Here is a 27,470-nt window from a genome sequence, read left to right as displayed (position 1 = left end):
TCATAGCTCCAAGTACTGATCTACACTCTAAGCTCATCCGCTTTGTTCATGATTCTTCTTTCATTACAGTGGACACATCTCAAACCATCAGTCTGAGTGCATCCCTTCTCTATCACCTACCTATTATCCCTCACACACTGCCTACAAGCTTTCTCTATTTGTGAGCCAACCACCCCATCCTCCATCTCTTCAGTTCGGTTCCCACCCCCCAGCAATTCTAGTTTAAACTCTCCCCAATAACCCTAGCAAACCTCCCTGCCAGGATATTGGTCCCCCTCGGATTCAAGTGCAACCCGTCCTTTTGTACAGGTCACGCCTGCCCCAAAAGAGGTCCCAATGATCCAGAAATCTGAATTCCTGCCCCCTGCTCCAATCCCTCAGCCACGCATTTATCCTCCATCTCACTCTATTCCTGTGCTCACTGTCACTTGGCACAGGCAGTAATCCCGACATTACTGCCTTTTGAGGTCCTGCTTCTCAGCTTCTTTCCTAACTCCCGGTAATCTGTTTTCAGGACCTCCTCCCTACCAATAAGTACCACGACATCTGGCTGTTCACCTTCCCACTTCAGGATATTGTGGACGCAATCAGAAACATCTTGGACCCTGGCACCTGGGAGGCAAACTACCATCCGTGTTTCTTTCCTGTGTCCACAGAATCGCCTGTCTGACTCCCGAACTATAGAGTCCCCTATTACTGTTGCCGTCCTCTTCCTTTCCCTACCCTTCTGAGGCACAGGGCCAGACTCTGTGCCAGAGGTGTGGCCATTGTTGCTTCCCCAGGTAGGTTGTTCCCCTCCCCCCCACCACCCCAACAGTACTCAAACAGGAGAACTAATTGTACTCTCTAGTATCTGACTCTTTCCCTTCCCTCTCCTGAATTACCCACTTATCTGTCTCCCGAGGCCCCAGTGTGTTAATTTGCCTATAGCTCCTCACTATCACCTCCTCACTTTCCCTGACCAGACAAAGGTCATCGAGCTGCATCTCCAGTTCCCTAACGCGCTCCCTAAGGAGCTGCAGCTCGACGCACCTGGCGCAGATGTGGCCGTCCGAGAGGCTGGGAGTCTCCTGGACATCCCGTATCTGATACCCAGTACAGAACATCAGCCTCACAGACATACTTGCTGTTCCTCACAAGTAGCTTACCTCGCCTCGAACTGTTATCACCGAAGCCCTGTTGAACCAAAGCCCTCCTACTCTCTGTCCCTCTACTCCATCGCCCGCTCCTCTGGCACCTGCTCTATAAAACTCTCTACTTTTAAATCCTTCCCGCCGGTCAAACTCGCTGACGTCAGCACGCTTGCATAGTCGCGCCTCGATCAACCTGCTGAGGAAAAAATTGTCATCTTTTAAATCCTTCTCGCTGACGTCCACACACTTGCGCAGTCGTACTTTGATCCCACCTCGATTGCCTACTGATTCTCTGTGGGTGGAAGTTAGGAATAGGAAGGGGTCAATAACTCTACTAGGTGTTTTTATAGACCTCCCAATAGTAACAGGGACATTGACGAGCAGATAGGGAGACAAATTCTGGAAAGGTGTATTAATAACAGGGTTGGCGTGGTGGGAGATTTTTAAATTAGCTGGATAATTTTATTGGGTTTGAGTTTCTTGCAGTGTTTGAGGGTATGATGCAGTACCATTTTTATTATAGATTGCCTGCACCATTTGCCAAAACTTTTTATTACTATTTCCTTTGTCCTGCTTCCCTGTAAGTGATATGTGACACAAGTTTGATGGATTACTCAAATGATCAAAACTCAAACATTTGCTGCAAGTTTAGCTTGTTGTTAGCAAACATCAGCCCCATCCCAGTTTTGTATAATGAAGCACGAGAGGAGCCACCAAAGCTTGGAGAATGTGTTAATGTGGGAGAATGATGCATCCCACTCAAGATTAGCCTGATTTGTACATGTACTTACTTTCCATTTTCAAGGCATTTTCAGGAAAACATAGCAACATAGAAAACCTACAGCACAATACAGGGGCCTTTGGTCCACAATGCTGTGCCGAACATGTACTTACTTAGAAATTACCTAAGGTTACCCATAGCCCTCTGTTTTTCTAAGCTCCATGTACCTATCCAGGAGTCTGTTAAAAGGCCCTATTGTATCCGCCTCCATCACTGTCGCCAGCAGCCCATTCCACTCACCACTCCCTGTGTAAAAACAACCTACCCCTGACATCTCCTCTGTCCCTACTTCTAAGCATCTTAAAACTGTGCCCTCTCACGTTAGTCGTTTCAGCCCTGGGAAAAAGCCTCTGACTATCCACAGGATCAATGCCTCGCATCATCTTACACACCTCTATCAGGTCGCCTCTCATCCTCTGTTGCTCCAAGGAGAAAAAGCTGAGTTCATTCAACCTGTTCTCGTAAGGCATGCTCCCCAATCCAGGCAACATCCTTGTAAAAATTGTGCTCTGAACAGAAAATGGTGTAAATTTCTGCTGGTGTGAGATCCAAGAAACTTGTGGACATGAAAACTATTGTGTCAATCAGCTTTCCTATATGAATATGCCCTCAATATTCTTCCTTGTCAAGCTATGAAGTGCTTAGGTATGTATTTTAGAGGATTTATAATTGTTGAAACGGTTAGTTTACTGTATCTTGCAACATGTAATGATGCTACAGTAGATGCCTTATTGAAGATTATACTCAGATTTTTCTTCCTTTCATTTCCTTCCTCCTTAATTGACTTACTGGAATGATCCTCATTTTCCTTGAACTGTGTAAGTGTTTCAAATCTTAATTAAGATTCTCTAATAAAAAAAACTAAACTGTTTCAAGTGAAAAATAATAAAACTGCCAGCTCTGCAAAATCAAATTTTATTCGTTGTAATTTAGGAATTAGTTTTAAGTGGCATAAAACATGGTGATTTTTTTTTTAAAGAAATTCACCCTCCCAAATAATGTAGTTTATTATGAAAGGCAGTGTTCAGCATGGGTTATGTGGCAACCCCTTACTTGTTAATGAAACATTGATATATCATTAACTCAAAACTTGGTTTACATTTGGAAAAAAATCTCTGATGTCTGTGGTCTGTAAATGTTATAAAATGGTTAGCATCTCAATAGAAATTTAGCAATTAATGATCTCATTGTCAATTCCCCAGCAGAACACAAGCAGCTGTGTAGAATCCTTAGTTATTGTAAGAAACGGACACAATGTTACACAACAATAATTGGTTTATGTTAATTCCATGCATACTTTGGGCTCAACAAAAGAAAGCTGATAGACATAAGTACCACATAAAGTGGGAAAGTAGGAGATGGTAGGGATATTGTCTGGGGTTGGAGATAAAATACAATAAAATCATTTTTGCCTACTGCTTGACTGTCTTAGAATTTGTTTGATGTTTTACTCCAAAACAGCCGTTGTTCAAGAAGGTCTGCCAGTGTAGATACCAGAAATGGAATTTGGCATTACTAGCTCATCAAATTGTATAGTTGGGAACATGGCTGAAAACTTACAGATTCATATCATGTAGGAACAACTGTGGGGAAGGGACCTTAATCTACTCTGAAACAGAGCTCTATTGGATAAAAGATGCCAAAAATTCACTTCTCTCTGGATGAAGAAGTTCCATCTTGCCTCTGAGACCACCAGTTCAGGGCAGAGCCAGGAGAAACATGTGCCAATCAGTGTTTTAATGAAATCACCAGATCTGTTCAGTTTGTCCTGGAACGACAGCTTCTACACTTCCCTCCCTCTGCATGTTCATCCCAGAAACACATCTGTTTAACCTTTGATACACAAACTGTGTGTTTAATATATCCTTCCTGGATTGGAAGACAGATATACGGAATATTCCAAACACTGATTCATCAGATCCTTTTTATAATCATAGTATTATTACTTCTGCTACAAAACCAACAAATCAATTGCTGAACCTGCACGTTAACGTTCTGTGATTTATAGAGAAGGATGCCCAGATTCCCTTGCATGCCAATGCCTTTCATTAGCACACTATTTTTTAAAAAACTATGTACTTCATTTTCTTATTGTTCAGCAAAGTATATGACCAGACATTTTTCCACATTGTGTTCCATCTTTCATGTTCAGTGGAATTCTGGAAGATGGTAAACAGTCCATACTTTTCTTCAGAGGAATCCCTTACTAATCCTTAAGATGCAGATCATAATGTCTTGAGAATTGGTTGGCTTTCAGTTTTATTATTTCTCCAAGCTTTTCTTTGCCCAAGAAGTAAGGAAAGATATGCAAGAGGATGAGTGTCTGGAGAGATTAAATGACTAAAGAAAAATGAGACGACTTAACCAAAATGTAAAGGAAATTGTATTGTTTCCAAATTTGTAACTTCAATTAATTCTGCATTTACACAAACTCTACCCTTATATTAATTTTATATTTAACCTCTAGTCCGCCAGCCTATTTTGTTTCCATTTTCCCACCATTTTTTCTCTGTAATTTCAAGTCTATATTACCAAATCTGGTGATATAAGTTATTCAGAAGGTCATTGAGCTGAAACATGAACTCAGTTTTTCTTTTCATAGATGCCACTTGATCAGTTGAATATCGCAGTTTGCTTTTTTTCCAGATATTCACCATGTGCCGTATACTTTACATTCTTCATTTTTCAAGGATTTCCTTTTGACGTTCTCGTATGAACTGATGTTCTTCCACTCCCATTATTCTTCATAATTCATGATCGCTTCTTAGATTCGTCAGTCTTTTTCTCAGACTCCAAACCCTCAATTCTCTATGCCTCTCATCTCTCTGAGATTTGGATAAAATGCTACACTTTCATTTTCCACGTTTTCCAGTGAAGTAGTAACAATTCTGTTTCTTTCAATTTCTCCAGGTCCCATGTATGTGTAATGACAGTTAAGTGTTTCATTGACATCACCTTTATTATTACCTCCCATCAGTAGCCATCTAGTTTTCAGCCTTGTTAATATCTTGGCTCTTTGCCTCAGTTTATAAACACTTTGATAGTTTCAAGCCCAGACATCTTAAGTGAAAGGACAGGACACTAATCCCTCAGCTGCTGTCCATTGTACCTGGTTAAGCTGTAGTTTTCTTTTAAATAAATGCATAATTGAGTTTGTTAAATGGGAAAAAAAAAGTTTGCTGTACATGGTTTCCTGTGCTTAATTTACTTAAATCATTTACATGTTTCCTTGTCTTGAAGGATGGTTTCCTTGAAAAGTTGAACTCCTCAGAGTTTGTGGCCCTATCACGAACAGTAGAAATGTTTGTACAGGAAACGGAGAAGATTTGCAACAGGCGAAGTATGTCCCTTCGAGGTGCTCTTCAAAGTCAGGCCAATAAGTTTGTCAATCGATTTCATGAAGAAAGGAAAACAAAACTCAGGTATGCCCAATGAGCAAGGATGCCAAATATTCTTTCAGCTATTTACTGTCAGGAGTAAACTTGTTTTAGAACCAAAAGGAAGTTGGCATAAGCCTGTCTTTCAGTGCAAGTTCATGATCCACTGTTTAAAAACTAAATTTACTGAGGTGTAATGGTTTGGCTGGAACACAGCATGTTCTAAGGTACTTTAGAACTCTCAAAGTATGGGTTATCCAACTATTAGACATCAAATTGATCTCAAACACAAACATGACCAAACTAGATTGAATTTCTGAATAACTATATGACCTGCAAGTGTATTCCCTACGGTTCAAGGAGCTAAATCAAGATCAAATTCAATTAAAGTTTAGGGGGCAATGTGAGGGGACAAATGAGTATAAAAAACATGAGACAGAACGCCAAGCAAAGATGGCAGGTTGCCAAGTTTTTAATGTGTGTGCATGCATTGAAAAGCATACCTAGATAACAGGTGGGCATAGAGAAAGAAATATTTTAGATTAGATTAGATCAGATTCAACTTTATTGTCATTGTGCCAAGTACAGATACAAAGCCAATGAAATGCATTTAGCATCTGACCAGAAATGCAAAGAATAGCGTTATTTACAAAATAACTGCGAATAAAAAAGTGCTGCATCACACAAATATAGAAGTACTGAGACAGTACAATACGAATGCAATACTGCTTAGCACTGTGATGTGAGGTTCAGCAGTGTCACAGCCTCAGGGAAGAAGCTCTTCCTGTGCCTGCTGGTGCGGGAGCGGAGGCTCCTGTGGCACCTACCAGATGGGAGGAGAGTAAAAAGTCCATGGTTAGGGTGAGATGCATCCCTGATAATGCTTTTTGCCCTGCCCAGGCAGTGTTTATGGTAGATGTTCTCAATGGTGGGCAATTGGGTGCTGATAATCCACTGGGCAGTTTTCACCACACGCTGGAGTGTTTTGCGGTCTGATACGGGACAATTGCCATACCACACTGAGATGCAGTTGGTGAGTATGCTCTCAATGGTACAATGGTAAAGGTCGCGTCAGTATCCTGGGACAGAGGTGAACTTTCTTCATGCTCCGCAGGAAATAAAGGCGCTATTGTGCCTTTTTGATCAGGATGGAGGAGTTCAGGGACCAGGTGAGATCCTCGGAAATGTGGACACCAAGGAATTTGAAGCTTGATACACGCTCCACTACAGTTCCGCTGATGTAGATGGGGACGTGAGTGTGACTCCTAGCATGCCTGAAGTCCACAATGATCTCCTTGGTCTTTTGGGTGTTACGGGCCAAATTGTTGTCGGCACACCATGCAGCCAGGTGCTGGACCTCGTCCCTGTAGGCCGTCTCATCATCCCCTCCGATCAGACCAACCACCGTGGTGTCGTCTGCGAACTTGATTATGGAGTTAGAACCATGTACAGGAACGCAGTCATAGGTGAAAAGGGAGTACAGAAGAGGACTCAGCTCACAGCCTTGAGGCACGCCGATATTCAGGGTGAGAGTGCAGGAGGAGAGGTTGTCTAACTTAACTGATTGGGGTCTGTTAGTCAGAAAGTCCAAGGTCCAATTGTAGAGGGATACGTTGATACCAAGCTGGCGAAGTTTGGTGATTAAATATACAGGTGTGCTGAGTTTGCTTGTCAATTCTGCCTTGGCATTCAGCAATAGAGATATGTTTTGTAGGACTAGATGTTAATATCTCTTATTTCTACTCCTGAGACATGCTGCCTAGACTCTGTGGGGTGGCCAATTGAGTGATGGCATCTTCTGGGATTAAAATTCAAATTTTACAGAATGGTGTTTTCTTACATATTCTATCACTATATATTTTAATTTGTTCCAAGGATAGTGAATGTAGTCGCTGAGGCTCCAGAAATTGTGTAGAAAGGTGAAAGCAAGACATTTTATTTGGGGCGGGGGGGAGGTATATTTTGACAAAAATAAGTTAATGTAGGTACAAAGAGGAAGCAGGTAAAAAATGTAAATCTTGCACTGAAAAGACTCTGACAAGAAGCTTATTTGTGAAATAAAATAATCTTTTAGAACAAAGTGAATAAGCCAGAAAAGGTGAATGATGCCAGGGCCAATCAATTGTAGATGTAAAGAAACGCCTTGCAAAAAAAAAAGCGAAGTTATTAAGCTGGTATTTTGCCGTGTCTCTTACAAGAATTTAAAATATTGGAAATGAAAGGGTGTGAGAAATAAGGGGAGCAATGAGATAGGATTATTATGAATTAGCCATGGGACCCTGGGAATTGGTTAGGGTGATGGTCTGCTTTCAAGGGAGGCAAAACTAGATAGACAGTAGGTGCAGGAGTAGGCTGTTCGGCCCTTCGAGCCAGCACCGCCATTCACTGTGATCATGGCTGATCATCCATAATCCGTACCCTGTTCCTGCTTTCTCCCCATATCCCTTGACTCCGCTATCTTTAAGAGCTCTATCTAGATAGACCAATTTGCCCAAGATCAAGCTTTCAGTGTTTAATAGAATGACTATAGCCTCCTGATAGATTCTGAACAACCAGTATACACTTGGTGAAGATAAGACGAGCTTTCAAGTTCTGTGAGAAATAACAGAGGATGCATAAGTATATTTAAGTGATATACTGGAAGTAATATGGCCGGGTACTCCACTCAGCGGAGAAGATCATTGGCTGTCAGCTACCAACATTAAAAGACTTATTCATTGCCAGAGCAAAGAACAGAGCTGGAAAACTCCACCCACCCTAGCAGTCACCTGTTCACCAAATTGCCATCAGAGTGATGCTAGAAGTCCGTCACCACCAGGACTACATGTCTTCTCTGAAGCTTCTTTTCTGTAGCTATGCAGCTTCTCAACAAAATTCACTCAGGTCTAATACCCTAACTGTCCCTGCACAACAATGGTTAAATGGTCTTTCCTCCTTTTCTTGTTAATTATTTAGTCTGTTCTTATGTTCACATTTATTGGTCTGATTACTGACATTTGTGTTAATTATTGATTGCTCATAGCTTTTTGCACTATAATCTTGTAAATTGGTAGTTGCTATTGTATTGCTTTTTGTTTTATGCTTAGCACTGAATCACAATCAATTCTGCTAAGATTCACATTCCAGAAAAAGTGAAGCATATGCAAACTCCATGTAGACAGCATGAATGAGAAATCAGAGGTGAACCTGAATCACAGAAATTACGAGACAGATAAACTACTGCACTGCCCCCATGTGGACACTTTGTGTTGGAATGTAATCTACTTTTGTTTGCAACAAATGATCAGAATCCAGGGTAATTGAGGTGGCGATTTAATTTCACTTCTGTGAAAAGCACAAAAGTGTTTAAATTTATATCTTTAGAATCATTAGACGTCTTAGTTGAATTGCCAGGAAGGTTTAGCTATGCATTATTTTTCATATTTCTTCATCTATTTCACTGTTAGTGGGGGCTAAAAGTGAAGAATAAAATATTATCTGAACACAAACATGGTAGTGTTTATTTTTAATATAATGACTTCCTGTGATTTGTTCAAGTAAAGTATGATCAAAACAAAGCAACTTCAAGAAGTTAGCTTTGTGAATCATCTCAGATTATATGTAACCTTAAAAATGCAATTGTAATTTGATTATTTTGAGATCAGAGCTGTTGGTTTTGTTTTGATGCAGTCTTCTATTGGATAATGAACGTTGGAAGCAAGCTGAGGTTCCAGCTGAGTTCCAGGACTTAGTCAATTCCACTGAAGATGGAGTGATTGCTTTACCTGAGAAGAAAGTCACAGGTCAATTTTTCTCTGCATTTTCAAATTAAAATTTAGAAAAGCAAATATTTCAGCTTTTGTCAGATTTGGCCTACTGGAGGAAATGTTTCTGTCAGGGACTTCCCTGTAATTACCCATTTGTTTCCTCATATGGCCTTGTTTAACTTGTTTTACCACCAATGTGGCAATAAATCCCGATCAAGTTACTCTGGTTCTTTTAAAATAGTATTTCCCTGTGCGTCCTTTCTATACTGTCTCTCTTCCTTCCTTCTCTCCTTGGTCCTACAATCTGGCATGGAATGGTGCTCTATTAACCCGGTAAAATAAAATCCGAAGTTATTTTTCTCTGAAATCTTCTGAATGTTTGTGCTTCAAGGTCAAAATTTCCACCTTGTCCAATCTAACTTTACAGCTGAAATCCATTTATATCCTCCCTAAAGCGTGGTGCCCTGAATTGAATGCAACACTCCCACAAGTGGCCTACCAATATTTTGAAAGAAATTCAGCATCATCTTTCGACCTTAAATTCTCCCTTTGGTCATGTTTTCCTCTGAGCTCCCCTGTAAGTCTACTATATTCAGCCTGGTTTTCTCTTGATGTTTTGAGCATTCACATGCCTTTTTTTTTCATAGTGTTGTGTTTCTCTTTTGTTACCCAAGGGGTCTGGCTTTGATTTCCACTTGTCGGAATGTTTCTTCCTGTTTCTGAGACCTCCCTTTAATATTATTCATTAATTGCACTTTTACCTACTACACTTTGGTTCTCCAATCACAAACACGAGAAAATCTGCGGATGCTGAAAATCCGAGCAACATACACAAAATGCTGGAGGTACTCAGCAGGCCAGGCAGCATCTAGGAAAAGAGTACAGTCAACATTTCAGGCCAAACCCCTTCATTTTTTTTCTGGACACCAGACCCAACTAGTACCCCTCCACCACCACTCTTTAGTTCTATTGTGCCCTTACAGCTTAATTTGTTACTCTTCAAATTAAACAAAATATTGCCATAATTCTGTGATGACTATTTTCATACAATCTCCTGGTTCTTAAACCAGATCAAAAATGCCTCCTGTCTGTTAGGCCAAAAGGAAGATATACTAAACAGATTTAAGACATTTCTTTCTCTATTTGGACATTTTAATTACTAGGATGGAAAGTAATGTTTACAACAAGATGGAATTAATAGAGTCATAGAAAATACAGCACACTAGCAGGCCGTATGGCCCATCTAGTCCATGCCGAACCATTTAAACTGCCTTCTCCCATTGACCTGCACCCAGACCACTAACATCCGTGTACTTATCCAAACTTCCCTTAAATGTTGAAATCGAGCTTGCATGCACCACCTTTCTGCCAGCTTGTTCCACACTCACGCGGCCTTCTGAGTGAAGAAATTTCCCCTCATGCTCCCCTTAAACTCAGTACTCAGGAAGCTGATAAATCTCCTGGACCAGATGGAATGCACCCTCGTGTTCTGAAGGAAGTAGCTGTGGAGATTGCGGAGGCATTAGCGATGATCTTTCAAAAGTCGATAGATTCTGGCATGGTTCCGGAGGACTGGAAGATTGCAAATGTCACTCCGCTATTTAAGAAGGGGGCAAGGAAGCAAAAACGAAATTATAGACCTGTTAGCTTGACATCGGTGGTTGGGAGGTTGTTGGAGTCGATTGTCAAGGATGAGATTATGGCGTACCTGGAGGCATATGACAAGATAGGCAGAACTCAGCATGGTTTCCTTAAAGGAAAATCCTGCCTGACAAAGCTATTGCAATTTTTTGAGGAAATTACAAGTAAGCTAGACAAGGGAGATGCAGTGGATGTTGAATATTTGGATTTTCAGAAGGCCTTTGACAAGGTGCCACGCATGAGGCTGCTAAACAAGATAAGAGCCCATGGAATTACGGGATAGAGCGTTGGCTGATTGGCAGGAAACAGAGTGGGAATAAAGGGATCCTATTCTGGTTGGCTGCCGGTTACCAGTGGTGTTCCACAGGGATCCGTGTTGGGGCTGCTTGATTTTACGTTGTACATCAACGATTTGGATTATGGAATAGGTGGCTTTGTGGCTAAGTTTGCTGTCTGCAGAGAGACTTGGATAGATTGGGAGAATGGGCAAAGAAGTGGCAAATGAAGTACAATGTTGGAAAGTATATAGTTATGCACTTTGGCAGAAGAAATAAATGGGCGGACTATTATTTAAGTGGGGAGAGAATTCGAAGTTCTGAGATGCAACAGGACTTGGGAGTCCTCGTGCAGGATACCCTTAAGGTTAACCTCCAGGTTGAGTCGGTGGTGAAGAAGGCAAATGCAATGTTGGCATTCATTTCTAAAGGAATAGAGTATAGGAGCAGGGATGTGATGTTGGGGCTCTATAAGGCAGTGATAAGACCTCACTTGGAGTACTGTGGGCAGTTTTGGGCTCCTTATTTAAGAAAGGATGTGCTGACGTTGGAGAGGGTTCAGAGAAGATTCACTGGAATGATTCTGGGAGTGAGAGCGTTAACATATGAGGAACGTTTGTCCGCTCTTGGACTGTACTCCTTGGAGTTTAGAAGAATGAGGGGGGACCTCATAGAAACATTTCGAATGTTGAAAGGCATGGACAGAGTGGATGTGGCAAAATTGTTTCCCATGGTGGGGGAGTCTAGTACGAGAGGGCATGATGTAAGGGTTGAAGGGCGCCCATTCAGAACAGAGATGCAAAGAAATTTTTTTAGCCAGAGGGTGGTGAATCTGTGGAATTTGTTGCCACGGGCGGCAGTGAAGACCAAGTCCTTGGGTGTATTTAAGACAGAGATTGATAGGTATCTGAGTAGCCAGGGCATCAAAGGTTATGGTGAGAAGGTGGGGGAGTGGGACTAAATGGGAGAATGGATCCACTCATGATAAAATGGCGGAGCAGACTCGAAGGGCCGACTTCTGCTCCTTTGTCTTAAACATTTCTCCTTTCACTCTTAACCCATGACTTCTAGTTGTAATCCGACACAACTTCAGTGGAAAAAGCCTGCTTGCATTTACCCTATCTGTGCTGTACCCTTATAATTTTGTATACTTCTATCAAATCTCCCCTCTATCTTCTACGTTCCAAGGAATAATGTCATAACTTCAATCTTGCAAATAACTCGGGTCCTCCAGTCCCGGCAAAATGCTTGTCAATATTCTTTGTACTCAATTAAACTTATTTACATCTTTCCTGTAGGTAGGTGACCAAAACTACATACAATAATGCTAATTAGGCTTCACCAATGTCTTAAACAGCTTCAAAATTACATCCCATTTCCTGTACTCAGTACTTTGATTTATGAATGTGTCAAGAGCATTCTTTACAACCCTATCTACCTGTGCAGCCACTTCCAATGAATTATGGACTTGCATTCCCAGATCCCTCTGTTTTACCACACTCCTTGGTGCCCTACCATTCACTGTGTAAGACCTATCCTGGTTGGTCCTACTGAAGTGTAACACCTCATACTTCTCTGCATTAAATTCTATCTGCCATTTTTCAGCCCATTTTTCCAGCTGGTCCAGATCCCAGTCCTCACAGTCTACTACACCCCCAGTCTTGGTGTCATCCACAAATTTGCTGATTCAGTTAACCATGTTATCATCCAGATCGTTGATATAGATTACAAACAACGACGAACCCAGCTCCAATCCCTGCAGCACTCCTGTAGTCACAGGCCTCCAGACAGAGAGACAACCATCCACTATCACTGGTTTCTCCCACGAAGCCAATGTCTAACCCAATTCAGTACCTCATCTTGAATGCTGAGCGACTGAACCTTCTTGACCAACCTCCCATGTGGGACTTTGTCAGAGGCTTTGCTAAAGTCCATGTGAACAACATCCACAGTCCTGGCTTCATCAACTTTCCTGGGAACGTCCTCAAAAAAGCTCCATAAGATTGGTTAGACGTGACCTACCACTTAAAGAGCCAGGCTGTCTATTGCTAATCAGTCTGTCTATCCAAATACTCACATATCCAGTCCATTAGAATATCTTTCAATAACTTTCTTAGCTATTCTCCAATCAATAGCTAACAACATTAGCTATCCTCCAGTTCTCTGCTACCTTCCCTGTTACTAAGGATGATTTAAATATCTCTGCCAAGGCCACTACAGTTTCTGCACTTGCCTCCCATAGGGTCCAAAGAAACACATTGCCAGGCCCTAAGGATTTATCCACCCTCATTTCCCTCAAGACAGCAAGGACTGCCTCCTCCCTAAACTGTATAGGGTGCATGACCTCACTTCCATTCTGCCTCACTTCCATAGACTCTGTGTCCATCTGCCGAGTAAATACAGATGCAAAAATAAATCCGTTTTAGATCTCCCCCATTTCTTTTGGCTCTATGCATAAATTACCATTCTGATCTTCCAGAGGGCCAGTTTTGTCCCTTGCAATCCTTTTGCTCTTAACATATCTGTAGAATCCCTCGGGATTCTCCTTCACCTTGTCTGCTGGGGCAACTTCATACCTTTTACCCCTCCTGACTTCTTTCTTAAATGTTTAATTGTTAAAAATTTAATCGCGGAAGTCTGTTATTTAACAGGTGAAAAACTTCACGGTGTGTGAGAATTGTCATAAGCTGAGTCAATTCATATAGAAAATAAGCTCTTAGCCATTACAATTTCATAAATAATGTATCCATTATATATGATTTCTATGTATTAAAATAACATCCTGGTGTAGAGAGTTCTTGGCAAAAGTAGGAGAACTGTTTTCATCACATTAAAAGTGATTTTTTTTTCAAATTTTAGAACAACAAAAACGAAAGCCAGCAGATTTCCTGGCTGTAGATGGAGAGAAGTATGCTGTAGTTGGGTATGTTGGCACTTAAAGTAATGCAAGTTTTCTCAATGCTTAAAAATATTATTAAGATACTGTCTTTAGAATATATACACATTTTGTATTCTGGATTACTTTGCAAAAAGACATTACGCTGCATCACTATTAACCGTAACATCTTCCATTAAATTCCTGATGCTTACCATATTTTGAAAGGAAGTTCAGTTCACTTCTCTTGATATTATGGTGTGTTGACAGAATTGCTCATAGTATTCGAAGTGTGGCCTAACTAGTGTTTTGTAAAGTTACAGCATATTGTTCCAACTTTTATATTGGAGTAGGCCTTCCTGGCCCTTCAAGCCAGTCCATCAGCAACCCCCAATTTGACCCTCGTCTCATCATGGGAAAATTTACAATGACTGATTAATCTACCAACCGGTATGTCTTTGGACTGTGGGAGAAAACGGGAGTGCCTAGAGGAAACCTACACATTCCACAGGGAAGATGTACATACTCCTTATTGAGAATGTGGGATTAAACTGGGAACACTGACACTCTGAACTGTAAATGTGTTGCCGTAACCGCAACACTACCATGGTGCCCAATTTCTTCAAGGCAGTCTTTTTTTTCAGCCCATTAACTTTTATTCAGTTTTATCACCTGGCGTGGGGTTAAAGTTACTTCTCTTTCTAAGATCTTGTAATTTTCCTGATAATTTCCACTTCATGTTCACAGGCAGATGTACTGGATTTTAATGCAGTATGTCTAGCCTAATCTATTTGTGCAAGTTCTAGTGTATTTTTTGTATAGCAATAGTCCTGTCAACTTGTAACTCTTAGAATACAGTGATTTATAATTCTTGGTTTCTTTTATCTTAACAGGACTGTTTTACTGTTAATAAGAATAATATTTGAATATTGTCAATGTGTAGATGACATCCCTTCTATTACTACTGACATGCTCACTCGTCTTGCAGACTTATTGAAGGTAATCTTAACCATTTTGAAAGCCAGACATTTAATAAAGGATCGTAAGTATTAGCCTGTCAGCATTCCTGTGGACAGTGATGGCATGAGTCAGGTACCTGTCTTGCGAAGGAGAATTTCAAAGAGAAACAAAGAAAAATGAAAAGAAACTTGTGTAAGGTGAGGTCAGTCAGTGTTGACCGTGGATGTTACATCCTAGCTGTCTAGATATGCAAGCTTAGGCAGTAAAATATAGAGAGCAAGTTGTTGCCCTGTTGTCCATGTACCAAGCTCCCCCTCACCATGCATCTGATGAATCCAAAGGAACGGCAGAGACCGATGCAGTTTGGCACCAGCAGTGTTGAACTCAATGTAGAATGCCTTAGAGACTCCTGCTCTGGACTTTGCCTCGGGGTTCTCTCCTGAAGCCGTCCCCATGAGTGGGTATAGCTGCAGGGCAGCGGAGGTTTGAGATCAGAGTTTTCCTTCGAGATAAGCTGATGAGCCCTATCTGCCCAAAGTGACTGGTTTTAAGTTGCTGGTACCCACCTTTGCCCCTTCTTTTGTCGGTAGAAATGGTTCTGCGAGGCTTAGTGGCTAAACTACATGAGAAAACCTGGAGCTAAACTTGGTTGTCGGAGGCTATTTGAGGTGCATGCCGTTGGAAGCACTTAATAGACAGTGGGAGCTTGTCCCCATTACCACACTCAGCTATAACAATCTAAAGGAACCAAAACTTGTGTAGGAGGGTTTCAATTTGTCATAGTTATTAGGGGGCCCCCATGCTAGTCATGATAAATGAAACATACCCAGGACATTAGCACACCTAAGAAAATTGGTAAATTGGTTTATTATCGTCTCTTGTACAGAGGTTTGTTTTGTATGCCATCCATATAGATCATTTCATCGCATCAATCCATGGAACCAGCAATAACAATGAAGAATAAACTATTACAGTTACAGATGAAGCGTGCAGTACAAGGAGACAGTCAAGTGCAAGACCATGACGAGGGAGATTGCGGGATTGATTGTGGCTCCTGAAGCCAGCCCCAGGCCTAAACTTAGCTGTGCCAGATCCTACAGCCCTCAATTCTCTGATCTTTCAAGAAGTTATTTACTTCCATTTTAAATAAGACCACAAGACATGGGACATTTGGCATATTGCATCTGCTCCACAATTCACCCATGGTGATTTATTTTCCCTCGCAGACCTATTCTATAAACCTCCACATTAAGTACACTAAAATGACTTGGCCTCCACTGCCATCTGTGGTTATGAATTCCACAAATTCTCCACCCTCATCTCTATTCTAAAGGGATACCATTTTATTCTGAGGCTGTGCCCTCTGGTCCCTAGACTCTCCCACTATTGGAAGCATCCTCTCCATGTCCACTCTATGTAGGCCTTCTAAACTCCAGTGAGTATAGAGCCATCAAATGTTCCTTGAACACTAATTGTTTCATTCACAGAATCATTGTCATAAACCTCCTCTGGACCCCCTCCAGTGCCAGCACATCTTTTCTTAGATATGGGGCCCAGACTACTCACAAAACTCCAAATGCAGTTTGACCAGTGCTTTATAAGGCCTCATCATTACAGGTTTCCTTTGCCATAATTATTACCAATTGAACCTGCAAGTTAACCTTTAGAGAATCCCGAACTGCGGCTCCCAAATCCTTGGCACCTCTGATTTCTGAATTCACTCCCCTTTTAGAAAATAGTCTATTCCTTTACCCCTGCCACAGTGCAGGACCATACACTTCACTGCACTGTATTTCACCTGCCACTTCTTTGCCTGTTCTTCTAATCTATCCAAGTCCTTCTGCAGACTCCCTGCTTCCTCGACACTACCTGTCTTCCACCATGTACAGACTTGGCCACAAAGACGTCAATTCTGTCATCCAGATGATTAACACGTAACATGAAAAGTAGTGGACTCAACGCTGATCCCTGCAGAACACCACTAGTCACAGGCAGCCAACCAGAAAAGGCCCCTTTATTCCCACTCTTTGTCTTCTAGTCAGCCAATTTTCTGTCTCTGCTTCTGAATACTTGTAATGATCTCACCTCCACAAACTCTGGGTAAAGAACTGGAGAGAGTCACCATACTCATAGTCATAGTCATACTTTATTGATCCCGGGGGAAATTGGTTTTCGTTACAGTTGCACCATAAATAATTAAATAGTAATAAAACCATAAATAGTTAAATAGTAATATGTAAATTATGCCGGAAAATAAGTCCAGGACCAGCCTATTGGCTCAGGGTGTCTGACCCTCCAATGGAGGAGTTGTAAAGTTTGATAGCCACGGGCAGGAATGACTTCCTATAACGCTCTGTGTTGCATCTCGGTGGAATGAGTCTCTGGCTGAATGTACTCCTGTGCCCAACCAGTACATTATGTAGTGGATGGGAGACATTGTCCAAGATGGCATGCAACTTGGACAGCGTCCTCTTTTCAGACACCACTGTCAGAGAGTCCAGTTCCATCCCCACAACATCGCTGGCCTTAGGGATGAGTTTGTTGATTCTGTTGGTGTCTGCTACCCTCAGCCTGCTGCCCCAGCACACAACAGCAAACATGATCGCTCTGGCCACCACAGACTCTGCAAGAAAAAATTTCTACACCCCTCAGTTTTGAATGACTGGCCCTTTATCTTGAAACTATGTCTTCTCATTCAAAACTCTTCCACAAATGGCAATCTCTTGACATCTTCCCGCCCCCCCCCCATTGTTCCCCCTTAAATTCATATGTTTCAATAAGATAACCCTTCATTCTTTGAGAACAATTGTAAAATGGTTGGATCGCAAATTTAAAAATGTCTATTTTCAGACTATGTTTAAACTGATCTCCAGCACCAAAGGATGATTTCAAGAGTGTTTAATGTCATTTCCAGTACACAAGTGTAAAGGAAAATGAAACGATTGTTACTCCGAATCCGATGTAGTATATTAAAACACACTAAGATAAAGAACATAATAAATATAAATACATAAGATAACTTATAATCAATCTATGTACTTAAAGTGACACTAGATGCAGGACTGTCTATATAAAGGGGACTGACAGGAAATGATGAAGGAGTGGTGGTAATGGGTGTGCAGGAGTGAGTTGATGGTTGGAGATGTTGACCAGGCTTACTACTTGGGGAGAGTCCAGGGATCCTGGCATGGATGATACATAGCCTCCTCCCTGGTGGGAGTGGAACACACTATGAGCTGGGTGGGTGGAATCCTTCATGATATTGCTGGCCTTTTTCCAGCATCTCTCTGTATCAGCATGTACAGGGCTTTGAAAAAGTATTCTGTCCCAAACCCTTTGTTCACATGAACGGGTATTACAACCAGGAATTTTGATCGATTTAACCGAGAATTTTTATCTGTGAATCACATGCTCATTTTTTTCACAGTAGAACTCAAAAAACAGGGAAAATTATAAAACATGAAGAACTAAAAATTCAAAAACTGAAATGTTAGCAGATCAGAAGTGTTCATCCCCCTTTGCTCAGTACTTAGTGAACCACCTCTCGCAGCTATTACAGCCCGTAGTCTTTTTGGATAAGTCTCTATTAGCTTTGCACAATGTGATGAAGCAAGATTTGCCCATTCATCCTTGTAAATTGCTCAAGTTGTGCCGGGTTAGTCAGGGAGCGGTGGTGAATAGCAATCATGAGGTGTTCGATGTTCAAAGATGTTCGATCGGGTTAACGTTAGGGCTCTGACTGGGCTGCTCAAGGACAATAAATTTTCTTCATTTGAAGCCACTCCACGGTTGCTCTGGCAGTGTGCTTTGGGTCGTTGTCCTGCTGAAAGACGAACTTCCCAGTTTAAGCTTTCTGGCAGAGGCTAGCAGATTTTTATCCAGGATTTCTCTGTATTTAGCGATATTTTATCGTCCCATCTATCCTGACCAGATTTCTACTCTCTGCTGCTGAAAAGTATCCCCATAGCATGATGCAACCACAACCTTACTTTACAGTAGGAATGGTGTCACCTGGCTGATGCACATTATTAGATTTATGCCATACATACCACTTAAAAAAAAGCATATCCTTGCCTGTGAAGACTTTGCAAAGTGTTACTTAGAAGATACTGTAAAGATATGGAAGAAAGTTTTGGGGTCAGATGAGACTAAAGTGGAACTCTTCGGCTTCAACACTAAGCAATATGTGTGGTGTAAATCTAATACTGCACATCAGCCAGGCCACGCTGTCCCTACTGTAAAATATGGTGGAGATAGCATCATGCTATGGGGATGTTTTTCAACAGCAGGGACTGGAAATCTGGTCAGGATTGATGGAAGGATGATTGCTGCTAAACACAGGGAGATCCTGCATAAAGACCTGCTAGCATCGACCAGAAAGCTTAAACTAGGGAGGAAGTTTGTCTTTCGGCAGGACAATGACTCAAAGCACACTTCCAGAGCAACCACAGAGTGGATTCAAATGAAGAAAATTGATGTCCCTGAGTGGCCAAATCAGAGTCCTGACCTTAACCTGATCAAACGTCTTTGGCAAGACTTCAAAATTGCTGTCCACCACTGCTCCCCAACTAATCTGGCACTGTTTGAGCAATTTTGCAAGGAGGAATGGGCAAATCTTGCTCCATCATGTTGTACAAAGTTAATAGCGGCTTATCAAAAAAGTCAACAGGCTGTAATAGCTGTGAGAGGTGGTTCAACTGAGTACTGAGCAAAGGGGGATGAATACTTTTGAATTGTTGACATTTCAGTTTTTACGTTTTTCATTTCTCATGCTTTGCAATTTTCCATTTTTGGGCTCTACTGTGAAAAAAGGAGCACATAATTAAGAAATTAAAAAATTCTCAGTTAAATTTATCAAAATTCCTGGTTGTAATTCTCATTTATGTGACCAAAGGGGTTGGAGGGCTGAATACTTTTTCAAGGCATTGTATGTCCTTGACATTGGGTAGTCTAGTGCTGGTGATGCATTGGGCAGTTTTAGCAATTTGGTTTGGAATGCTGTTGCTTGCTTTTATTGTTGGCATGATTTGGTCCCCCCCCACCCTGCCAACCTTTCACTGCGTATTGGGTGTTGGTCTTTTTTTAATTGGGTTCTTTCAGGTTTCTTTCTTTGTGGCTGCCTGTAAGCAGACAAATCTCAATAATTGTATAATTTGTACATTCTTTGATAGATGAACTTTGAAACACCAAATTGCTTTTCCACTGAACATCTCGAAGTTAGATTGACTGTTTCAATTTGTTTGTTTCCACAAAGTGTGTAAAACATGCACAATTTATATAAAAAGATAATTACATTTGGTGTTTAAAGAAAAGCGTAACCTATATTCCTTCAGAGTTTTAAAATCTTTGCATTCTTTCACCTTGTTGATGGACTAAGAAATGAAGTTTTACAGTATTTTGATGTAACTGGGATACTCACCCCTTTGCTTATAAATATTTAGAGTTCATTATTTTAGGTTAGCATTAATGGAGTAATATTAGTGATCTGTGATTATTTTGAAGATTTCTTTAATTATGTGGCTTATGAATAATTTAGTATTGTATGTTGCATACAGATACTGAATGCCATTTAGAGTGCTGTTCTAAGCAATAAATATTAAATTGAAGGCACTTAAACATCTCTCCTTTTTCAGCATTTTAATTCACGAAGCTGCCAGCTGGTACTTGGAGCAGGTGCATTACAGGTTGTTGGACTGAAAACAATAACTACCAAAAATTTAGGTAACGGAGGTTTTTGTTTTACTAGCATTATAACCAAGACTTACAAAATTCATTCAACATTCCAGTAATTGCCCCCGCCCTTCACCATTCCCATTTTCCTCTCTCACCTTATCTCCTTACCTGCCTATCACCTCTCTCTGGTGTTCCTCCGCCTTCCCTTTCTTCCATGGTCTTCTCCCCTCTCCTATCTGATCCCCCTTCCCCAGCCCTTTGTCTCTTTCACTTATCACCTACCACTCTGTACTACTTCCTTCCCTCCCCCCTCCCCCCTTCTTGCTCTAACTTTTCATCTTTTTCCCCAGTCCTGATGAAGGGTGTTGGCCTGAAATATCAACTGTTTACTTTTTTCCATAGATGCTGCCTGGCCTGCTGAGTTCCTCCAGCATTTTGTGTGTGTTGCTTGGACTTCTGCAGATTTTCCCGTCTTTCAGAATTCATTGTTGCATCTAGATTTATCCTATTGATTGTCAGCAATAATATTTTTTCTTGCTCTGATTAATTCTAATTAATTCAGGCCCTTTTCATTTTTATATTGTGTATTTTGTATTAAACTAGGAATTCTCCACTCCCATTCAGAACCCATTAAATAATTCATTTAGAACTGTTACTCAATGGGCTGACAAATGGGTACTGGTTTTAAAAAAAAGTTTCAGGAATACATTTACCATAGTTAAGATCCATTTTTGCTTATCAGATAATGGCCTTGGGTGAACATGAAAGGGAAGTTACTGTACATGCAGTATATTTTCCAACTCTTAGACATGGAGATTTTCCTACACATATTGTGGATTGGTTACCTTCCTGACAGCAACCAACAGATCAGACCACCAGTTACTACGTATTGCAGAGCAGAGGTAGTGTCCTCTAGTAACTTCTCTCCTTAAATAACTTTCCCAGTGCACCTTGACAAATTTAAGTCTCATCTGCAATGTTTTGTTTCTTCAGTTGTACACTTTAGATGTTGGGTATCATGCATTCCTGCAATTTGTTGTTTAGCCTCAGGAATATGATTCAACATTGTAACTTCCCAGTTAGAAACAATGTAGGTTAGACCAATAGAACATTTCACTTACTAAGCTAATGCCAAGTAATAGCAACCAAATCTGCATCAAATAGCATATGTCTGTTTTGAACCCCAATCATAGATGCAAAGAAAGTCATTTTTTAATATTTGGCAAAATGTTTAATGCCCCAAAATTGCAATGAATTGCAATGACTTAGAAATGTTTGGCTGCTTTCTGTCTGCCTTATGCATTGTTATTCAGTGCTTATGTTCCTAGCAAATCAATGTTGCTTTGGTTAGATGCGCAAGACTGAACATTGAAAGAAAGAAAATGGTAGGAAGTCTCCTTTTGCAAATCAAAGATTAAACGATTTGCTTTATTTGTCACATGTGACATCAAAACATACAGTGAAATGTGTGTTTGCATCAAGTCAAATCAAATCAGCAAGGATTGTACTGGGCAGCCCACAATTGTCACCATGCTTCCATACATCATAGCATGCCCACAAGTCAATAACCCTAAACAGACACCTTTGGAGTGTGGGAGGAAACTGGAGCACCTGGAAGAGACCCATGCAGTATAAACTCCTTACTGACTGCAAATGACTGTAATAGCAGATATGTTAAATTGGAACACCAAAGGAAAATGCAAGTAGATATTGTTCAGAGGGTTGTATGATTCAAAATCATAGTTGTGACTTCATGTCAATAAATATAATATGATACATACTGATTTTTAAAAGTTTATTTTGTTTGGAAAACAAAGTAACCTTGGAGAGCAGAGGTATTTAGGAGGGCTGGTGTACAAGAAATGTAATTTCTAATAGACAACACAAGTTATGGTTACAAGATGATTTTTCAAATAAAACAATCAAGAAGCAATGCTGAATTATATAAAATCCCTGTTAGGTTATAGTTACCATCCTGCATAGTTGTGGATCTCATGACAGTAAAGAAATTGTTGTGCAGATTCCCAAGGCTGCTGATTCCTCTGTGGAATTACAAACTACAAACAAAATAATCCTGAGGAAAGCATTGCTCAGTTGGAGCAGAGACACCAAGTATGGGGTAAAGGAAAGAGGAATGAAAAATAGGGAAATGGAGCTGGCATGTGGAATGAGAATTTAGTCTTGTAGTAAGTGCAGGTTGTTTGGGTGGTATGTCCAGTTAACAGATTGTTTTATGTGCAATATCTTTGATGTTCATTTTTGCTAGTTCTTAGCCTTTATTTTGACTTTATCTCTGCAGCGCTTGCCTCTCGTTGTTTACAGCTAATTGTGCACTACATTCCCATAATCAGAGTGCACTTTGAAGCTCGGCTACAGCCCAAGCAATACAATATGCTGCGGCACTTTGACCATATCACTAAGGTAAAATTGTTCAGTGTTTTCTAAATGGTGTTGCATTAATGTTGGGCTTTTGTTTGGAATAAGTATCAAAGAGCTGTTTTAAAAGTGACTGACTATCTTAACATTTAGGATTTGTTGTAAAGTTATTACTATACATAAGAATGAAAAATGTATCCTTGAGGTATGTGTACTTTTCTGTTAAGTCATTATTTGTATGTTGAGAATGTGTCTCCACTTGGAGATCTATTACCAAAATGATCACTGTCAGCACTTCTTTCTGAATGTCCTTTTATTTTCACTCAAGCAAACCTTTGTCCTCTATTTCCATGACTAATATGACTTTGGATAATTTTCTTTATCAGATTTGTCTTTTTATATGTTAGGAAGAGTCCCCTTAATAACAACATTTTTTCTGAAATGTAAAGTCTATTTTCCAATCATCCCTAATGTCAATCCATCTGTGACTAGTCCTGCATAAATATAAAGATTCTGGAATTCTGTTTATGGATTTCTTATCTGAAACGGAAGTACATTGAAGATGGCCTTGTGGTATTGTATTAAGGTGCTTTCATGAGTATCCTCATACTGATACTTTCCCAGTTCTTGTAAGTTATGGCACATTGATCTATAAACAGTTCTGGAATTTTGGAGTACTTTGATAGCTTGCAGTCAGAATGAAAATCAAAAATACGCCATTTACTAGTCTTCTTATGAAAGCAACTGCTGTTAAAATCAGATTTGATTTATTAGCACTGACATATGTTGTGAAATTTGTTGCTTTGTGGGCAACACAAAGCTATTACTATAAACTCTTAAAAGTAAATAAATTAAAAGTGCAAGAAATGAATAGCGAGGTAGTGTTCATAGACGATTCAAAAATTCATAACTTGTTCAGAATGAAAATGAAAGATATATAACTTATCCAGTTATCTCATTTCTTGACCTTGGGAACTTTTACATTTCATTTAAAATAATTGATTACATTCGGTGGAATCTTTAATACTGGTTGAAAATCAACTTTCTGCCAAATACACAAACATGAGGAAATCTGTAGATGCTGGAAGTTCAAGCAACACACACAAAATGCTGGTGAACACAGCAGGCCAGGCAGCATCTATAGGAAGAAGTACAGTTGACGTTTCCGGCCGAGACCCTTCACCAGGACTAGTCGGCCGGAAACGTCAACTGTACTTCTTCCTATAGATGCTGCCTGGCCTGCAGCATTTTGTGTGTGGTGTTTGTACCAAATACATCACTTTTGTCTTAAGACTTATCCAGTTCTTATGGTATTTGGGGCAGCAGCAATCCCTCACTATAGAATAGTAGTCTTTTGGTCACTGCACATACCATCTGAAACTCGTGCTTATCCTGGCCTCCAACAATATATAATTTTCTTGTCCTTGAAAGTTTCCAGTCTCTTGTGAATGTAAAAAGCAGTTTGTCTCCTGTTGCTAGTCTTTTAAAACCTATGAAAACTAACTTGATAAAAAGCAATATGAACTTAATCCTTCCTCAAATAAAGTTAGGGGCTGGCAAAGACAAATGCTGGGCAATAAAGGTTTGAGTATATGAAAAGACATTGAATAGAATTGTGGTGTTTTGGGAAACCAAGCAAAGAGCAACATATCCCTGTACTTGAGTCGAATAAATTGTCTCTCACATCACGTGATACTTTTCCCTTTTGTAATCAAAATGGAGGCATTACTACTGATTAAGTTGTTTGCATTTAATTTCCAGTACTACAGTTTCTGGGTTCCTTAAGATTGTCATGGCCGGGTAGTAGTAGTTGCTCCTATTGCCTATTAAATGCACTCAAAGGTATGCATCTCAAATAGCCCCTGACAACCAAGTCCAGCTCCTGGTCTTCACATGTGGCATAGCTACTAAGCCTAACAGAACTATTTCTACTGACAAAGGTGAGGTACTGGCACCTTAAAACCATTCACTTCGGGCAGATGGGGCTTGTCAGCCGTGGTTGGTAGCTCATCTAGGCGAAGGAAAACTTTGCTCTCAAACCTCCACTGCCTTGAAGCTATACCTGCTCGTGGGAAGGCTTTGAGAGTAAACCCCAAAGGAAAAATCTGGAGCTGGAATCTCTAATGCAGTCCTACATTGAGCTCAACACTGACTGGCAACTCCTGCAACACCACTGGTGCTAAGCTGTATCAATCTCTGCTGTTCCTTTGGGTTGATCAGCTGTGTCGAGATGGTGAGCCTGCTGCATGAGCAATAGCTTGCTCTCCATATTGTACTGTTCTGGCTTGTATAGATAGAATGCATTATCTGTGGTCAACCCTGAACAACAGGGGGCCTACCACTACAGTTTCTGATAAATATGCTGGTAAAAGAAAGGGTTAATTTCCTTCCTTCCTTCCTTCCTCTCAGTTTTCTCATTTACCTCTGCCTTTTCCTTTTCTATTGTATTTGTAAAGGAAGTTGATGTGTATTCTGGATACTATTCATTTCTGAAAGCTTCAGTTGTTATAAATTGCCTAAATCAAACACAGAAGTAGTTGTCAAACATCAGTAAATAAAGTCAAAGTTCTGCATTATGTTGATGATTCATGTATATTTGATATATTTCAATGTAGCATAATTTTTTTTATCTATTTGCTAAGGATTATAATGACCATATTGCTGAGATTTTGGCAAAACTTGTTGCAATCATGGATGGACTCTGTGATAAAACATTGTCTAAGGTAAAATTTTAAATTTTGTTTCTCTGGCTATGCTCAGTTCTTTAAAGAATTCAAAACATGCATATTCTGCTATTTTGATGGTCACGTGCTATTTTAAATACAGTTGTAGTTCCTGGACGTCTGCTTCTAGACCATTGCCAGTAGGTTTACATACAGTCACGATTTGAATTGTTCTTCTGGGTGCATCTTCCCATAACCAAGAACCAATCAGCCTCTGCTTTAAATGTACTCAATTGTTTGGCCTCCACAGTAGTCCTTGGCAATGAATTCCACAGGTTCACCATCTTCTGGTGAAAGAAATTCCTTTTCATTTCTGTTCTACATAGACATCCCTCTATTCCAAAGCTATGCCCTCTGGTCCTGGACTCACCCATTATAGAAAACATCCTCTCCACATCCACTCTATCTAGGCCTTTCAATATTCGATAGGTTTCAGTGAGATCTGCCCCTCAGTCTTCTAAGCTCCAGTGAGTACAGGCCCAGAACCATTATATGCTCCTCACGTATTAACCCTTTCATTCCCAGAATAATTCTTGTGAACCTCCTCTGGATTCTCTCCAATACCAGCTCATCTTTTCATTGATAATGGGACTCCAAGTGTGGTCTCATCAATGCCTTGTAAAACCTCAGCATCACATCCTTGCTCTTATATTTTAGTCCTCTTGAAATGAATGCTAACATTGCATTTGCCTTCCTTACCACTGACTCAACTTGCAAATTAACCTTCAGGGAATCCTGCACAAAGTCCCTTTGCACCTCTGATTTTTAAATTTTCTCCCTGTTTAGAAAATAGTCCACATTGTTATTTCTTCTACCAAAGTGCATGACCATACACTTCCCTACATTATATTCCATCTGCTACTTTACCCATTCTCCCAATGTGTCCTTCTGCAGAAACCCTGCTTCCTCAACAGTAGCTGCTCCTCCACCTAACTTTGTATCATATGCAGTCTTAGCCACAAAGCCCTGAATTCTGTCATCCAAACCATTGACATATAACATGAAAAGGAGTAATCCCAATATTCATCCCCACACCCACACAACACCACAAGTCACCAGCAGCCAACCATAATTGTCCCCTTTATTCTATCTCTTTGCCTCTGCCAGTAAGCCATTCTTCTTTCCATGCTGTTACTTTTCCTGTAGTACCATGGGCTCTTATCTTGTTCAGCAACCTCATGTGTTAAAGGCCTTCTGAAAATCCAAGTACGCATCTAGTCTATCCTCCCTTGTCTATCCTGTCTGCTGTTTCCTCAAAGAATTCCAATAAATTTGTCAGCCAAGATTTTATCTTAAGGAAGCCATGCTGACTGTGGTCTACTTTAATGTGTGTCTCTAAGTACCCCAAATCCTCATCCTTAACAATGGAGTCCAATATAACTGGTCTTTAATTTTCTTTCTTTTGCCTCTCTCCTCTTGAAGAGTGGAGTGATATTTGCAAAATTCTAGTCCTCTGGAATCATTCCAGAATCTCGTGATTCATGAAAGATCATTATTAATACCTCTACAATCTCTTCAGCTACCTCTTGCAGAACATTGGGGTGTAGTCCATCTGATCCAGGTGACTTGTCCAATTTCAGACCTTGCAGCTTCCCAAGCATCTTCTCCTTAGTAATAGCAATTACACTCACTTCTGCCCCTAACCCACTCTAATTTCTAGCAAACTGCTAGTGTCATCCACAGTGAAGACTGATGCAAAATACTTAATTATGTTTGGCCATTATTTCTTTGTTCCCCATTACTACCTATCCTGTATCATTTATCACTCTTGCTCTGTTTTACTCTTTATATATCAAAAAATTAGTATCCTCTTTGATATTACTGGATAGCTTCCCTTTGTATTCCATTTTTTCCTCCTGTGTGACTTTTTTAGTTGCCTTCTGTTGGTTTTTTAAAAGCTTTTCAACGCA

At 40.4% G+C, this 27,470-nt stretch overlaps 1 protein-coding gene across 3 annotated transcripts in view; it reads left to right on the top strand.

Moving 5' to 3' along the window:
- Window positions 1–27,470, top strand: part of vps54 (VPS54 subunit of GARP complex) — a 90,527-nt gene that overhangs the window by 48,822 nt on the left and 14,235 nt on the right. For 2 of the 3 annotated variants that reach the window (XM_063056090.1, XM_063056091.1), the window contains 7 exons: window positions 5,155–5,336; window positions 8,961–9,073; window positions 13,813–13,876; window positions 14,722–14,827; window positions 20,422–20,509; window positions 22,761–22,882; window positions 25,480–25,560. In XM_063056090.1, coding sequence (XP_062912160.1) covers window positions 5,155–5,336; window positions 8,961–9,073; window positions 13,813–13,876; window positions 14,722–14,827; window positions 20,422–20,509; window positions 22,761–22,882; window positions 25,480–25,560 — 756 coding nt within the window. The remainder of the gene's footprint in view (window positions 1–5,154; window positions 5,337–8,960; window positions 9,074–13,812; window positions 13,877–14,721; window positions 14,828–20,421; window positions 20,510–22,760; window positions 22,883–25,479; window positions 25,561–27,470) is intronic. The other variant, XM_063056092.1, reaches the window with a different exon arrangement.

Source organism: Mobula hypostoma, chromosome 8 (genome assembly GCF_963921235.1).
Source record: "Mobula hypostoma chromosome 8, sMobHyp1.1, whole genome shotgun sequence".
NCBI lineage: Eukaryota > Metazoa > Chordata > Chondrichthyes > Myliobatiformes > Myliobatidae > Mobula > Mobula hypostoma.
The sequence above is the reverse complement of the archived record's forward strand: the minus strand, read 5'-3'. Positions and strand labels throughout refer to the sequence as shown.